General features: G+C 42.9%; 1 protein-coding gene across 2 annotated transcripts in view; it reads right to left on the reverse strand.

Annotated features, from left to right (window-relative positions):
• The window catches only part of ATP10B (ATPase phospholipid transporting 10B (putative)), a 262525-nt gene that overhangs the window by 43960 nt on the left and 201261 nt on the right, over window positions 1-17304 (reverse strand). For both annotated transcript variants that reach the window (XM_060634929.3, XM_078446512.2), the window contains 4 exons: window positions 15405-15532; window positions 13190-13442; window positions 11850-12088; window positions 1402-1593 (listed from right to left, as the gene is read on the reverse strand). In XM_060634929.3, the coding sequence (XP_060490912.1) occupies window positions 1402-1593; window positions 11850-12088; window positions 13190-13442; window positions 15405-15532 (812 nt within the window). The remainder of the gene's footprint in view (window positions 1-1401; window positions 1594-11849; window positions 12089-13189; window positions 13443-15404; window positions 15533-17304) is intronic.

Consider the following 17304-nt stretch of genomic DNA (forward strand, 5'->3'; position numbering starts at 1 on the left):
GGAAGGTCATTTTACAATAAATGGATTATTTGGGGCTTTAGGGATTATAGGCAAGTCTCACCTCTGTGAGCCTCAGTTTACCTACCTACAGCATGAGAAGATTAGGCCAGATATTGCTTTCCAGCCTTGACATTCTAGGGATTGGTAATGCTCAATTTTACAATCCTGCTTTGGTCATGGACAAAGGAAAGAAAAGGAGACAAAAGCCAGACCCATAGTAAGAGTTTACATTCCCCGGGCTTTTCCCATGACCTTGTCTGCTTTATCCTTGCATGCAGTATCTTATCTCGCCCTCCCCAGCAATTCTAGCAGATGCCATGTAATCCTAACTTCTAGATGAGGAAACTGAGGCACAGAGAGGTTCAATAAATTGGCTATGACCACCTAGAGTGTAGTAGTAGAGCTGGACTAAAATCTGGGTGTTCCTGGCTCCAGAGATTGGACTCCTGAGTTACCTGTCAGCTAACATCTCCCCATTAACTTGAAAATTGGGAGTTGGATGCTGTCCTTCCCAATATGTACTTCTTCCTTTCTTGAAAATAGAGTTAATTTCTCAGAAAACATTTCCTGCCTCCCAAATCTCCCTAAAAACTTTTGATAACTTGGTGACTTTTTAGTGGCTGAATGGGATCTAAGTGTAATATGGGAGGCTTTGGTTTGGTACCTGGGTGAACCCTCTTTTTCTTGATTTCATTAGCCACAAGTTAAAACACTCAATTATTCTCTTCAGTCACTCATAAGGGAGCTTGGGTGAGAGTCTGTGGATAATCGAAGATCAATCTATCTTTAGTGCTGAAAAAAACAATTCAGAGTATAAACTTCTATAAATGGCCATACAGCTGCATTATCTCAAAATTGGCAGAGCTTCACCCATGGTTTTTATTATTATTATTATTAATTATTATTTGCCCTCACATAAAAACAGAGACCAGTATAATGTGATATTATTATGTAGCTGTACAGAGGGTTCTTCTGTGTAGTTCCCATACATCCTTTGTGAAGTTGTCCAAGCTCTCTGAGCCACTGTTTCTTCACTTGTGAAATGCAAGGACATAGCTCACAGGGTTGTTGGGTTGTGAGGGTTAAATGATAATGCAGGTGATGTGTTTGGCATGGAGACTGACACACAGCACTGCTTAGTAAATATTAACTCTTAATATCTACCCTACAGACAGATAGATACAAAGTTTAAAAGCTACATAGAAAGCTCATCTATAACTTATTCCATTTCTTTTAAAAAATGAAGAAACTGAGGCCCAGAAAAAAAAATCTGTTCAAGGTCCCACAGTGGTGAAATGGTGATGCTGTGACTAGGGTCCAAGTATCTTGTCTCTCTATTCAGGGCTTCACCCCTTGTCCCATCTCCCATCCATCCCACCACCCACTATCGGTGGTCCTTACTCTCTGCCTGGTCTCAGTGGTTGTAGAGACCATGACGGAGTTGCAGATGGTTAGGGCGAGGAAGAAGTCAGCAATGGAGGAGGTGGTGGAGAGAGAAGGCTTGGCTGGTTTTGTGTCTGACAAGGTCTCCAGCCACAGAGCAGCATCTTGTACTTTGGCCAGTAGATTTTTGTCTGGAGTCACATCTTTTTCCTGAGAAAGAAAGGCCTGGATGAGAATATTTCATGAAGGGATTGGGGAGGAAGACCCCCTCCAGAAGATTCTTTGTACATCTGCAGAAAGGATAATACAGTCTTCCTGAAAGTCCTGCCTCCAGCACATCTCTTCCTCCCACAGGCCTGGTCAGTGCATTCTTATGTGACTCCTCCCTTTCCCTCAACCTGACATGTCACATACTCATTGGTTATAGACTCTGGCAGCCCTTCCCTCACTGTGGCTCCCTGCTTTCACTGCTGATGCTTTCAGCCAGACTCAGACCTCTAGCCCTCAAATCTAGATTCCTGCATCAGCCTCTAAAGTAATTTCTATCTCTTACCTCTTTTCTTTCTAACCCTTCATATATGTTATCCATGCGTCTTCCTAAAACATCCTTTCCCTCAAGGTATTTTTGAGCTTGAAAACTTTCAGGAGATCTTAATTGTTAGCACAATCAATTCAGTCTGGCATCTAAATGTTTTCACAGTCTGCATTTCTACTCTTTACTTCCACCGCTTCTCAATGTAGGCCCTCAGCTCAGCCTGTTGGTTTGTTTGCTGCCTCCTGGATATGTACTCCCTTTTTATGCCTCTGATCATACCTTGCTTGAAAAGACCTCTCCTGCCTACCAAAATGCTACCTAGACTTCAGGATCCATGAGAAATATTCATATGTTCATGAGATCTTATCCAGCCCACAATGAGTTCTCAGTCTTCTGAGCCACAATAGTGTGTTCTTGAACTCAGAATCTCCACGGGAATCAGGCAGGTAAGGTGGATGAGGGAAGTTGCCCAGGTACAGATGAGGACACTGTGGGATGGCGGGGGCTGTGAGACCTGGCAAGTGCTACCTGTGTGAAAGGTGGCAACTGTTCTGCTGGTGAAATGCTCTGGTGCTAGTCCAGTTTGCCAAATCTATTGATTTTTCAAGATAGAGATGATGTGACAACTCCTGTTTTTTGAAAAGAAAAATCTGTGGGCAGGATCTGACTCATGGATTTCCAATTTTTCACATCCTTGTAGAAGCTGCCAGTTGTACCATCCCTTTGGAATTCACCACATATTGACCTATATTTTAAATTTAATTTTTTTATATCCATATTGAATCTCTCTAGAGATAATAGCCTCAGAGATAGAGACTGCATTTTCCACAAAGTTGTACATTCTAGAGCCCCAACTATTGTTTTGTTTGAAGCAGAAGTTCAACAAACACTGGCTCTTAACAGATAGGACAAAAGCTACCATGCAAAGAAATTGCCACACAAAACCATTTATATCAGTGTTAATAGTTCATAGGTTAATTAAAGTTTAGAAGAAAGAGAGTTAATGGTTGAAAATGGTGGACTGGGGTGCCTGGGTGGCGCAGTCGGTTAAGCGTCCGACTTCAGTCAGGTCACAATCTCGCGGTCCGTGAGTTCGAGCCCCGCGTCAGGCTCTGGGCTGATGGCTCGGAGCCTGGAGCCTGTTTCCGATTCTGTGTCTCCCTCTCTCTCTGCCCCTCCCCCGTTCATGCTCTGTCTCTCTCTGTCCCAAAAATAAATAAAAAACGTTGAAAAAAAAATTAAAAAAAAAATCGTGGACTGAAGAAATCTTGATTAATTTATGCAGGGTAAGACTGAGTGCCAATGAGCTAACAGATTTTACAAATAAGAACCCAGGTTGAGATTAAAAAAAAAAAAAAAGAAACAAAACCCTGTGGATAAAGAGTCCTCAGAATGTGTCTTCTCTGATTACCAAATGCAATGATTTCAAAAGTCAGACTCTATCCTCCCTGGGGCTGCTGGCACAGGTGAGCCACAGGAGAGGAAACCCAGACACACAGGGGAGATACTTGATGCCTGCAGAGATGAGAGTTGGGCTTTCCAATAGCACAGGGAGGTGAAAAGAAATGGACGGGAGCAGAGAGTTCTAGCTTTCATTTGGAGTGTTCTCTAAGAGTCAACACTGTACCTCCTCTTGTTCATACCCTCTTAAGAAGACAACAACCAGAAAAAAGTACTTCTTATTAAAAGGAAGAGTGCTAGTAAGACTGAAACAAATCTGCATTTCTTCTCATTGCCTTGTGATAAGCAGCAGTGAACGATCCACACCATATGGTGTCACTATTTTCAGAAAGCCAAGGAAGGGAGCATGTATCATCCAACCTCTCAGCCTTTGAATGCCATCTTCCTAGCAATAGTTCACACTGATCAAGCTCTTCCTACTTTTCCAAGCAATGTCTTTTATGTGACCTCACCGGCTTCTCACAGTCCCAGGTTGAGATGAAATGAGTCTCAACTTAATTGAAACTGAGAAAGATGGCTGACATGACCAATATCACTCAGTGAGTCAGCAGAAAGCCAGAATCAGATGTCAGACCCTTTAACTGAGTCCTTTCCATGGTCATGGTAAAGTTGACTTCTTCCCTTACTAATGCTCTTAATGCTCCCTGGCAGACTCCCCTCACCAGATTCCAGGCTCCATCTACTGCCTGTCATCAGTGTACAATCATCACTCAAGGAGCTCTGAGCTCATTTCTCAAAGTAGTAATGATAGTTCCTATTCATATAGTGCTTCTTCTGTGTACATCGATTCTGTGTACATCCATTATTTCATTGCATCTCCACAGCAACATTATCTGTTGAGTACTATTCTCCTCCTGGTTATCTGTGTATCAGATGAGGAAATTGCTATCCAGGGAGATTAAGTGTTTTTCCTAAGGTCACACAGTAAGTAGGCGAGACTCCTTCACTTGATTTGACATAGTCCAACTAGAATTCATGCTCTTAACCTTTGTGCCAGACAAGGTCCCCCACAAGAAGGAAGTAGCCTCTGATACTTGTTGACAGACAGCATCTTTAGTGTTTGGCATCCCATGCACAACAGGTTTATATATCCAGTCCTTAAGGCTCATCAGATAGTATTTGAGATTATAAAAGATATTATGGGAATCTCCTTTTTTTTTTTTTTTAAGAAAATAGACTTCATTTGGGGGGGTATACATGATGGGATGCTTTATTTTTTATTAAAAAATTTTTTAATGTCTATTTTTGAGAGAGACAGAGAGACAGAGACAGAGTACGAGCATGTGAGGGGCAGAGAGAGAGGGAGACACAGAATCTGAAGCAGGCTCCAGGTTCTGAGCTGTCAGCACAGAGCCCAACATGGGGCTTAAGCCCAGGAATGGTAAGATCATGACCTGAGCTGAAGTTGGACGCTTAACTGACTGAGCCACCCAGGAGCCCCAATTGGATGCTTAAAAACCCCTTTTATTTATTCTGAGAGAGAGAGAGGGAATGAGAGAGAGAGAGAAAGAGGCATAGTCCCTCTTAGAGGGGCTGAGCAGGAGAGGGAGAGACTCCTAGCACAGGCTCTGTGCTAATTGCATGAGACAGACATGGGGCTCCATCTTATTAACCATGAGATCATGACAAGAGCTGGCACTCAACCAACTGAGCCACACAGGCACCACACGAATGGGATGTTTTTAACCCTTACCACAGATGCCCAGAGTTGCAAACAAGGTTGGACGTCACCAAAACAAATCTTTCATTTTCCTGATGACAAAATTGAATGGCAGAGAGAAGGGAGGTGAACTATTCAAGACTTCACAATGAATTAGGGTCAGAACTAGGGCAGCTTTCATACCACCTGACTCCCAACCTCTGACAACACACTGCTTTGCTCTAAGCTATGTATTACGTCTTTCCAAATTGTGACACAGTTAAAATGATTTAGGGTTATTTATTGCATGTCCATTTACCCTTTAGTATATGAGTGCCATGAGGGCAGAGGCAATCTGTGATATGTCCCCAGTGCCTGGCAGACTGCAGGCATTCAAACTTCTGTTGACAGACTCCTATCTAGGACACCACACTACCCCACCACTGATTAACTCATGGGATCTCTTTGTTAAAATACTTCTTTAGTATATTTCCTTCCAATCATAAAGCAATGCATTAAAAAAAATCTCTGCAAAGGGCCTACTTCTCTCTGGGAATGGCAGCAAGCCCAGCCTGCAGGTGTCAGCCGTAGATGTCAGTTAAGCTTTATCCAGTCACCACAGACTGTTTTCATGGGGCAAGGTTCTTCATGGTTCTTCTTGCCCACAGCCCATTGGTTTCCTGTCTGGCCCATTAACATTTAGGAACTTGGCACTTAGGATACTTAGAGAAAGCAGTGCCCGCACCCACCTCTGGGCCCTTTGGCTAGTCTATTTCTCTGAAGGAAAAGAAATAAAATTGTGGGTTACCAATTCTTCAGATTAGAGCTTTGTGGCAGTCAGGTACCCAACTGGTTAGATTTCTTTCTATTGCAGAACATGTAAAGCTCATACAAACCTTTGATGAAGGTGATCTCAGGCCTCACACTATACCCTCAAAGATCCTATTATTATCATTAGAATACATTTATTGACAATTTACAACAAAGTCAGGTGCTTTGCTAAGTGTGTTTATCTACATCATTTACTCATCACGACAGCATTGAAATAGCTACTATTATTCTCCCATTTTAATTATGAGGTAAATGAGGCTCATTGAATTTAAGTAACTTGTTCAAGGTCACAAAATCAAGAAAAAGGCTGGGTCTTGAATCCAGTTCTGCCTCCTGATGCCAAAAGCTGAACCCTTAAACATGATGCCAGAACTTTCCAAACTTTAACATGCACACAAATCAACTGGGCATCTTGTTTATACTCAGATGCTTAAACTCAGATGCTGATTCAGTGGGTCAGGAGTGGAGCCTGAGCATCTGCATTTCTAGAAGCTCCCAAATATGCTCATGCTGCTGGTCTGAGGACCACAGTTTGAGTAGTGAGGATTTATATGGACACTGTAGGCTACATGACTGGGGTATATTCCACATTGAAGGCTGGGAAAAGGAGGCCAACCGCTAATCTGCTACTCTCTTCTCAGTTTTATTTTTTATTTATAAAATTTTTAAATTGTATTTAAATCCAAGTTAGTTAATACAGAGTGTAATAATGATTTCAGGTCTCTTCTCAGTTTTAATGATAACTTACTCAAGTTCACATGGATTACTATCATTCATTGGATGCCTATAGCCCCTCTGTACCCATACATTCAGCACCAAGAGCAGTTTTCTGTAGGCACTGGTGTTCTTCTCACCTCTCTACTAGGCTGTAACTTGTATATATTTTTGGTGAGTGTCTAAACTGGTACAACCTCTTGGGAAGTATCAATCAAGATAAAAAAGGTATACACAGTTTAACAATTATGCTAGAAGAATGAATACTATAGAAAAATATACATGTGTAAGCAATGGCTCAACCATCCAACAAATTCTAATGCCATTAATAAAAAGATGAGGTAGATCTCCAGCATGTCTGTCTACAGATATGAAATATTCCCTCAGATTCACTAAGTAAAATGCCAAAGTCCAAATCAATGTGTAGGGGATGCTCCTATGTGCAGTAAAGGATGTGCTCATGTGTCTACCACACTTGTATGCTTCTATATAGGTGAAACACCTCTGGGTCATACATGAGAAACTTCAAATAATGGTTGCTGCTGGGGTTGTGGGGAACATAGAAGAGAGGGAGACTTACTTTTTACCTTTTGAGGTTTAGTTACTTTCCACTACTTACTTAACCATGTGGTTATATTACTATCGTGGAAACAAACTTAACTGGTTGCTGGGAAGCTGGAGGCTCAAATATGTTTTAGGGGAGTGATGTGTTTTGTTTTTTTTTTTTTTTAACGTTTATTTATTTTTGAGACAGAGAGAGACAGAGCATGAACGGGGGAGGGGCAGAGAGAGGGAGACACAGAATCGGAAGCAGGCTCCAGGCTCTGAGCCATCAGCCCAGAGCCCGACGCGGGGCTCGAACTCACAGACCGTGAGGTCATGACCTGAGCCGAAGTCGGATGCTCAACCGACTGAGCCACCCAGGCGCCCCTAGGGGATTGATGTTTTTGCCCAGGTTGAGGTTGTGGCCTAGAGGATACTGCCTTCCATTCAAGAACCGAGAGAACCCAATGTTAACAAATATTTGCTTAAATAGAAGCATGTGGATTGTTAAGGTAAGCTTTGTCCAAAAGGGACATAACCTCAAGGAAAGAAATTAAGTGGGTGAGCAAGAAGGGAGTTTTCTAGATCTTGCAAGACCCCACCCTTTGTGAACAGGGTCACTGCAATTGTGTGCTGCCCTTTGGGACCCTTTGGGAAGTTAAGGTAGGCCCAGCTGAGATAGGCTTTATCTGTTCCTGCCCTGTGTGGTCATATTACTTCCAAAAAGATTTTGTGTGCTTGGCTAATTAAATCAGGACTCTTACCTAACTTTTTTTTTTTTTAATGTTTATTTTTTTTTATTTTATTTTATTTATTTTTTTTTTTTTAATTTTTTTTTTTTCAACGTTTTTTATTTATTTTTGGGACAGAGAGAGACAGAGCATGAACGGGGGAGGGGCAGAGAGAGAGAGGGAGACACAGAATTGGAAACAGGCTCCAGGCTCCGAGCCATCAGCCCAGAGCCTGACGCGGGGCTCGAACTCACAGACCGCGAGATCGTGACCTGGCTGAAGTCGGACGCTTAACCGACTGCGCCACCCAGGCGCCCCTATTTTTTTTTATTTTTGAGAGAGACAGAGCATGAGTGGGGGAGGATCAGAGAGAGAGGGAGGCACAGAATCAGAAGCAGGCTCCAGGCTCCGAGCTGTCAGCACAGAGCCCGACCACACAGGGCTCGAACTCACAAACCGTGAGGTCATGACCTGAGCCGAAGTCAGACACTTAACTGACTGAGCCACCCAGGCGCCCCTCTTACCTAACTTTAAAGTGGGAGTGTGTATCTGTGGGCTGTCCCTGACAGTCTGGAAAGAAAGGAAGGAAAACCAAGTTAAGGAAAGGAGGCAGAGGGCCAAAGACACCTCCTTTACCTTAACTGTGTTCTTTCCAGACAGGAGAAGTCAGGCCCACGGAAGGAAATTGTGGTGCCATCTGGAGGAGCCTAAGCGGCAAATTTTATGATTAGGAAGATATTCTTTGGTCTGATGGTTCTGGAAAACCTTTTGCAAGTGCCACTTTTAAACAAAGACTCTCTGCTCAAAGCTTGGCTTCTTATACACCGGGGGAGGTGGGGGGGAATTTCATTTTCCATCTGCCAGTACTCTTAAACATTGGCTCAGAAATCACCACTTTCCTAAGTATATTATCCCCACCCTAAAGCCACAGATTTTATAGCAGCCAATTAGGCAGCAATAACTGATGCTTCCTTGTTCTTTGTAGTAAAAGAAAAAAAGCCATCTTTTGTTGCTGTTTGCCTTGATGCTCATTTTATTTGGGGTTTAGGGCAAATTTCCAAGAAAACCAACAACTGGTTTCTTTAGAATGTGGAAGGGTGCTTGCACTGCCAGGATTTGGCATCATGGAGGTTTCAGAGAAAGTTCTGACTAATTTACAAAGGGAAGATAAAGACCTGGTGGTGCCTGGAGAGTATTACCCTACCAGACCGGATGCCAGATGGGCGGGTGGAAGAGGAAGCAAGCTCAGAGAGCCTGCCAAGATTGGGTGGGGGCAGGAGCCAGGAGGTCCACCTGGGGCTGCCACAGATATTCTCTATAGGCTAATTCAAGGATCTGCCACTCCAGCCACAGATATTTTATGGATTAGCGTCAGAGTCCCTTAAGGAAGCATGAATCATCCCGTTCAGCCAATGCCTCCCAAGCCGTAGAACATACCCATTTGAGCCAAATGAAGATTATTTCCTAGCGGGGCAATGCTATGCTTAGAGAGGTTCTCAACCTTGGTTGCTCACTAGAATCATCAGAAATTAAAAAAAATATGAATGTTCAGGCCCTATTCTAGACCAATATACCAGAATTTCAGGGGAGAGAGCTTGACATCGCATTTTATGAAAGCTCCCATCTCCCACTCCATATCATCAGATACAAACATTTGTGCAAGGAAGACAGATTTCCTTGAGAAAGATTTAGAAGTTTAAGACTTCTTTTAGTTATCTATCTAGAACCTATAATTTTAAGAGTTATGTCCTCAAAATAAAGTAATGAGACAGAACAATACTCCTTTTTAAAGATGGGGACATTGAGGTTCTAGCTCAGTAAGTTGACCAAAGTCACATTATAGATGATGGAGCTGAGATGAAAACCTGGGACATTTGACCCCAAATGTGCTAATTTATAGCTGGAAGGAACCTTGCAGGGCATCATAAACATCATGTGATTTAACTTTTAGGACAGCCAGTGATGGTTGTAGGCCTTAATGATAGGTCCTAAATAAAAGTCACACTGGCTGGCTAAGGGCTGCACTTTTTCTGGGTGACTAAGATTTGTCAGGTTGAACAAGGGGCAGTGAATCTTTGTGTTCCAACTGAGATCTACAAAGGAAATCTTCCTGCTTCTGCCCATGTGTCCTGGGGCAGACATTCTCAGGCACATGGGATGCCCATGGTGCTTAGAACTGGAAGGTGCCAAAAGACACAAGTAGTGCAAGACTTAGAACATGTGCCTGATGAGAATTCACTAAATTCGTTGTTCAAATATTTAGGTAATGAGCTGGGGAAGAGCATTTCATTCAGAGGGGTCAGAATTAAATCAAAGAAGGAAAAGATGCAATATGCATGCCCTGTTATCTCACCTGAGAAAAGAGAAAAGAAAAAATCTTTCCAAAGGCATCCATGGATCATTCCTCTTGTATGTTTATGAGCATCATAGGCCTTAACACCTGGCTCATGTTTTATCCTTGTTAATGTTGCATTTGTTGGTCAAGACAGTACATGAGAGTTAACTGTACTCACCTGAAGTTAGATAAGTTCTAACCCAGAACACACAGATTCACAGCATTACTTTGTCATGATCAGAAAACACAGTCCTGGATTATGAAAACCAGGTAGCAATATGGAAGACGCTTTTGATACTTTTGATATCATATCAGATTAAAAAAAACCCAGAACCTTTAATTTATAGGTATTATGACTGCAAAAATGTTACATATATGTAGTTATGTGTGTATTAATGGAGAAAATAAAAATTGGAAGGAAATTCATTATGAGGATAATTTTGAAATTATGAGGATAATTTTCTAATAATGTTATAATAGCACTTCAGTCCTTCTTGTAATATGTGTGTTTTGTTCAAGATAGCTGGGGCTCCCTGTGGTCTTTTCTGTAAGTGTAGAAGATTCTAGGTGGTGTGTTTCCTAGAGAAAGAACATGGTATGGAGGAAAGTAAAATGGAACAGAAGTCAGAAAGCCCTAGTTCTGGCCTTGCCTTTGAGGGAATGGTGTGTAATCTTGGGGAAGAAACTCAATTTCTTTACATGCTACCTGGATGTTTAGTGATAGCTGTATCATTGGATCACATGTGAAAGAACCATATACAAAAACTCCAGACCAGAGTTAAATCCCCACAGGGGCCAGGCAATTAATTTAAGGGAATGAAATGTGCTGGTTGATTTTGATATAGAAGTTCTTTGCTTTAAGACTCTTTTTGATTATCACAAAAAAAGTACATTCTTCATTTTTGAAATCTGCAAGCCTTAAGGCCCGTCTTTTGTTTCTTTACTTTATAGAAACATAGCATGACAACTGTTTCTTTTTTCTTGAACTGTATTTTGGAAACACATGTATCATGGACACACTGCTGGCCTTCAGTTTAGTGATGGGGGTAAACAGAGAAGGGGGATAGTCTGTGTTGAACAGAAGCCCACCTGCTTCTAAGGAGCATGTCTAAGGAGCATCAACTTGGTCATTAAGGCCAATTATTGCCACAAGGAAATACTGGCTTAGTGTCAAGAAATTTTCCAATTCCTTTTTTAAAAGAGAAGCCAGAGGATCACCTGGGTGGCTCAGTCGGTTATACGTCTGACTTTGGCTCAGGTCATGATCTCACGGTTTGTGGGTTCGAGCTCCACGTTGGGCTCTGTGCTGACAGCTTGGAGCCTGGAGGCTGCTTCAAATTTTGTGTCTCCTTCTCTCTCTGCCCCTCCCCCACTCGCACTCTGTCTCTGTCTCTCTCAAAGTAATAAACATTAATTTTTTTTAAATAAAAAAGAAGCCAGAAATCTATATGTTTATGTGACATCTCCCAATTTCTAAACACTAAACATTTAAAATGAATGAGAGTTGTATTTACCCAACAAAACACAAATGCAGATTGCATATAAGACTTAAAGGGCTGCCATTTTAAGAGGTCTTTAGGGCTTATACGGTCTTTTCTCTTTCACACCCCAGAGTCCTCTCCCATCTATCTGCAACAGAAGCCACTGCAACTCTAAGAGAAAAAGACAGGGACTTACTAGGGAGCTGCTGAAGGCCACAGGAGGCTGTGAGCTTTCACAGTGCTCCACAGACCTTTGTCGGGAGTGACCCTGGATAGGTACCCGGGCACTGTGGCACCTCCTTAGAGGCTGGGCTCGTCCTTGGCCTCCCACTGTTGCTGGGCGCTGAGACCATCGGGCTGGGAAGGATAGGCACTTGTATTGGGTCCACTCTTCACTGTCTGAGTCCAGCTCCTTTGGGGTCTCCAGTCGTTTGGCTGCAAGAAAGGAGTCCTGTTATTGCACCAGTCCACCTTGGCCAAGTCACAGGTGGGGGAATCCCAGACATTGTGGGGGGGAGCAAAGGGCACAGGATAAGAGCACTCTGCTGCCCTGGAGCATGGGCAGCTGGACTACCTTGACCGGAGAGGGAAGGGTGCAACTAAATTGCACAGATTTAAATCCGACTCTACTACTTCCTAGCTAGGTGACTGAGCTTTGACTAAACCTGTGCCTCTATTTCCTCAATTAGGGGTTTTAAAAAAATACCTATCATAGGGTTATTTTGAAGACTTAATGAAATAATGTGTCAAAGTGATCAGAATACTCTAAGTACTGGTAATGGTAGTTGTTATTATTATTAAAAAGAGATCAGAAGCTCCCATGTAAATGGTTACCAACATGGCAAAGGTGATTGGGCTCCCCATAGTATCTCCTGCTTTCTTCTTCTCTGTTCCTTTCACTCAAAGGAATGAATGCTGCTCTCTTGAAACTCCTTCTCTTAGTTAGAAAGTGTGGGCAGTGTGTGGTGATGATGGCAGAGGGTTGCTGCTGAGAAAATCAGGTCAGCTTTACAGGCCAGCTTTAGTTCATGCATGATGACATTTCAGGCATTATTCAGCCACACCTCCCAACTTGAAGCTCTCCCTCAGTAAAAATCCAAGAGATGAGTTAACATGGAAGGCTTTTCCTGGATGTATTGAATCTGACCATGTACCTACACTGAGGCTGTCTTGCATGTCAGGTAAAGTGACCCCCCAAATTCTTAAAACTTGGCTGTATAATGGGTAAATAATTTGGACATATCCCCAATCCATTCCTGACAGATAGAAATCCTGTGTGTAAATGGCACCAAAGACTGACTGGAGGGCTACCACACAGGAGATCACTGATGGCCTTTGTGAACAAAGGAAAGTTTACGGGTGATAAAAACAGCACTGATCTAGGACAAGGAAGCCCACAGGGCTATAAGAAGCAACCTGCCACAGAGCCAGGAAAAACTGTGGGGAACCAGGGAAATGTCTTTCATTACCATTCTTTTAGGAGAGCAGAGTGATTCATTTAGAAAGAGTGGTGAAAGCCCCTGAGAATCCTTGTACCATTTTCTTGGTGAGAATATTCGCTGCCCATGATAGTGCAACGCCGGAACACCATCTTGTTCTCAGTCAGCGTCCCTGTCTTGTCAGAGAAGACATACTGGATCTGGCCCAAGTCCTCAGTGATGTTGAGGGCTCGACACTGGATGGACAAATCAGTCTCTTCATCGTACAGGTCAAGGTCATTTTGCAGGAAGAAGATTTGCCCAAGCTTCACCAGCTCAATGGATATATACAGGGAGATTGGGATCAGCACCTGTGGAGAGATTGATTCCCACTGTGTCAGAGAGCAGGCTAGTTCCAAGTCTTAGAACTCTCACCAGTGAGCAGCGAAGGCATTTAATGGAAAGCTGTGGTCAGCTCACATCATAGACTTTCTCTGAGAAACTAAAGGTCAATGACTTCATCCCTCCCTAAGAATTCTTAGGGGCATTTGAAAAGCATGTGCCTCTTGTTGGGATGAGCACTGGGTATTGTATGGAAGCCAATTTGACAATAAATTGTATTTAAAAAGTCAAAAAGTATGTGCCTTCTTTAATAAGGGAGATCTGGTTTGGAGTAGGCACTCATCTGGGTGCCTGGGTGGTTAGGGGATGAGGAGCTCTAGTGCCTCTGTCCACAGTTTCCTGACACCCCTCAGATCTCTATGCCACCAGTGGCTGCCACTCACTTTTAAACGTATTCTGACCCATTGTTGATTACTGTCCACTGATTAAATACCTAATATCTATCAAGTGCTTGCCATGTGTCAGATCCTGTTCTAGGTCCTGAAGATGGCAGTGAGCAGAAAAAAAATCCCTAGCCTTGAAAACCTCATATTCTAGTAAACAAATATATATCAGGCATTGAAAGAGAAAAATCAAGAGGGTAGAAGGTAGCTGGGAGGGACTCTTTTATAAATGATCACCTTTGAGCAGAGACCTGAAGAAATGAGGGTGTGAACCAGAAACTTATCTGTGGGAAGAGGAGCACTGTGGGCAAAGCCTGGGCAGTGGGAGTGGGCTGGGTATTTGAGGGGTAAGAGTAAGCAGGTCTGGTATGAATGAGCAGGAGTTGGCTAGGAGATGAGGGAGTCAGGGTCCAAATCACATAGGGCCTCATTTGCTGCCATAAGGACTGTGGATTTGAGTGGATTGTGAAACCGTTGGATGGTTCTGTGCAAAGGAAGGGTATGACTCAACTCACATTTAAAAAGCATTGCTCTGCTGAATGAATGAATGAACTAATGACTGAAAAAGTTCACCTTTAAGAGGACAATAAAACACCCTCAAATACTGCAAGAAATTGAATGTAAATGGAGCTTCATAAAACAAAACTGCAACTTCATCTTTTCACCGACTGTAATTTCTTACAGAGTCTGAAGAATTTATTCATCCTCTTATTCCTGACTGCCCCTTTCTTGTAGGTGGCTCTATGCTTTTGTGTTTTTTTTCTTTACAGGGCCAGTTGTGTTTTTTTCCCTCTCAGTCTATTTGATGCTAAAACACTAACCTGTGGTTCCTTTCTCCCATGCTTGGGGATTGACAGTTCCCTGTAGTTCTCTGGGTTATTTTATCTTCTTCTGTTCCCAGGTCATTAGGATTTTACCTGTTCTATTATATCTGGCAAAGGTACAGGTATACTTGGATCACTATTGTAATCTTACTCTTAAGCAGTAAAGCCTGATAAATATTTTTGTCCACTATTATCTGGGGCAAGGTTCCTTCCACAAGGTAGGGCTGGCCCTGACATTGTCCCAAATTTGAGTACTTTCAAAGACCCACAAGAAAGCAATGAACATATTCTCATCTTAGTTCAGTTAGTTCTTTCCTGGGTCCAGCACTGATTTTTCTTTCTTTTTTTAAATTTTTTAAATGTTTATTTATATTTGAGAGAGAGAGAGAGAGAGAGAGAGAGAGAGAGAGAGAGAGAGAGAATGAATGAGAATGCATGCGAGCATGAGCGGGGGAAAGCAGAGAGAGAGTGAGAGCAGAGAGAGAGGGAGACATAGAATCTGAAGAAGGCTCCAGGCTCTGAGCTGTCAACACAGAGCCCGATGTGGGGCTCGAAATCATGAGCTGTGAGATCATGACCTGAACCAATGTTGGATGTTTAACTAATTGAGTCAGCCAGTTTTTAACTAATTTATTTATTTTATTTTATTTTTCTTTATTTCACAAAATTGAGTGAGTATTGGCCACAGGTCTTTTTGAGCCCCTAGTTAAGGAAGGCTTCCTACCTGGAGCAGGATGATCATTGTAAGGAACATGTAAAAGCCCCTAAGGGCAAGGGGAAGGAAGTTGCCCTTGGCATCTGGAACATCAAAGGGAGGGTGTTCTTCAAAGGTCCCATTCCAGAGGCTGTGACCTGAGAGGAGGCAAAATCAGAGATGAAGCAGAATCCTTAATTAATTCTAAATTGGTCTATTATAGCAGTCCTTAATATATTCCTGGAAATGAGTGTGCTTTGGAGGAACCCATTCTTATTCTTTACATCCTAGTCCTAGTGTGTGAGTATTCATCTAAAGTGGTCCTTCACATAACCTACATTTCAATCTCTTGATAGACATTAAAAGTCTGTCTTACCTGGAGGAGACTAGCATTGGGATTACCTATATTTTGATGAAGTCATGTTATACAAGGATTGGAAAGAGAAAAGGGAACACAGTTCTTTTTAGTTGTGTGGCAGAAAGTGCATGGTCGGGGATCTTAACAGACCTGTATGCTGGGCCCTCTCCTTCCCCCATGCACATACCCATCTATCCATCTACACATCCACCCTTTCACAATTCATCCAGCCACCCACCTATCCATTTATTAATTCAGGAAGGAATCAATCTCAGTTCTTGTCTTTGAGCAGGTAGCTAAAAATCCAGAGGCCAGATGTAAAGGGACAAATCCCACAGATTGTGAGAGGTACTACACAGAGCATCTGCAAATGCACAGCAAGCCCCATTTCCTTGTCTGCAGACAGGGATAACAACATCTGTCGTGTGAGGAAGTGCTTCAGAGCTCTCTGAATCTCAGTGTTCTCATCTGCCAATTAGTAATAATACCTCCTCTGTAGGGTTATTATGAAAATAGACTAACTGAGTGTGTATAATGCTCTCAGCCCCAGGGTAGGAACTACAGGGTATTAAAGATATAACGGATGTACCCTGCCCCCAAGATGCTTCTTTGCCCAAGACGTTAGAGGCTGGCCCCAATGCCTTTATATATGGCTGAAGAAAGGGGAGTTACTGACATGAGGTTATTTGAAGGTAATTTTATAGGGCAAATGACCAAGGGCCAAATACATGACTCAGAGTAAGGACCACTGGTCTTCAGGGGAAGCCAGGGAAGGCTGCACAGAGGAGGAGTCCTTGAGGTGTCCTGGAGACCAGGAAGGAAGGTGTAAGGTGATCAGAAATGCCTGAGGAGGGCATTCTGGGCAGAGAAAAAAGAAACACTACCCTGACACAATCCAAGTAAGCAGGTGATAGAGAACTCTGGAAATGGCACTCACTAGAGAGCTTTCACAGCAAGGGCTGTGCTTTAATTAGGCGCCACCAGAGGCCTGTCACTGTGTATGAGTCTTGATTCTCAGCATACAATTCTGCCCCTTCCTGTTACTTTCTCAATTTATTTATTATTTTGGGCCATCTGCCAAGTAGATTCTGTTTGCCTATACCTTATCTCACTGTGTGACCTTTTAATCATTAACTTCCTTTCTCTGGAGACACAGTGAGATGATCTCAAATGTCCTTTCCAGCTCGGACATTCCCTGAAAAGCCTTTTCTGAAGCAGAGGCAACAGTTCCTGCAGTGTCTCTGAGGACATGAGGTGGCCACATGGGGATGGTTTTGTTTGCCTGCTTCCCTGGCCCTCTAGGTGTTCTCCTTCCAGCTGTGGGCGACACTCACCTGGAGTGCCATTAGACACAACTGGGAAGTGTATTAGTTAAAAACTGCAGGCTACTCACAAGGCTAAATCCCATTGTCCTCACCATGGTGGCACACAAAATCTCTCTGAGGTCTAGGAGGTCTTAGCCTTTCAGTCATGATTTTCCAAGAACTGCAATGGACACAATTTCCAACCAAGGCAAATAAAGAGCAAATACAATTGCTGCCCACTGTTTTGGGGTCAACGGGGTGGGGGTGG

The sequence above is a fragment of the Panthera onca genome, chromosome A1 (assembly GCF_046562875.1).
Source record: "Panthera onca isolate mPanOnc1 chromosome A1, mPanOnc1 haplotype 2, whole genome shotgun sequence".
Lineage (NCBI taxonomy): Eukaryota > Metazoa > Chordata > Mammalia > Carnivora > Felidae > Panthera > Panthera onca.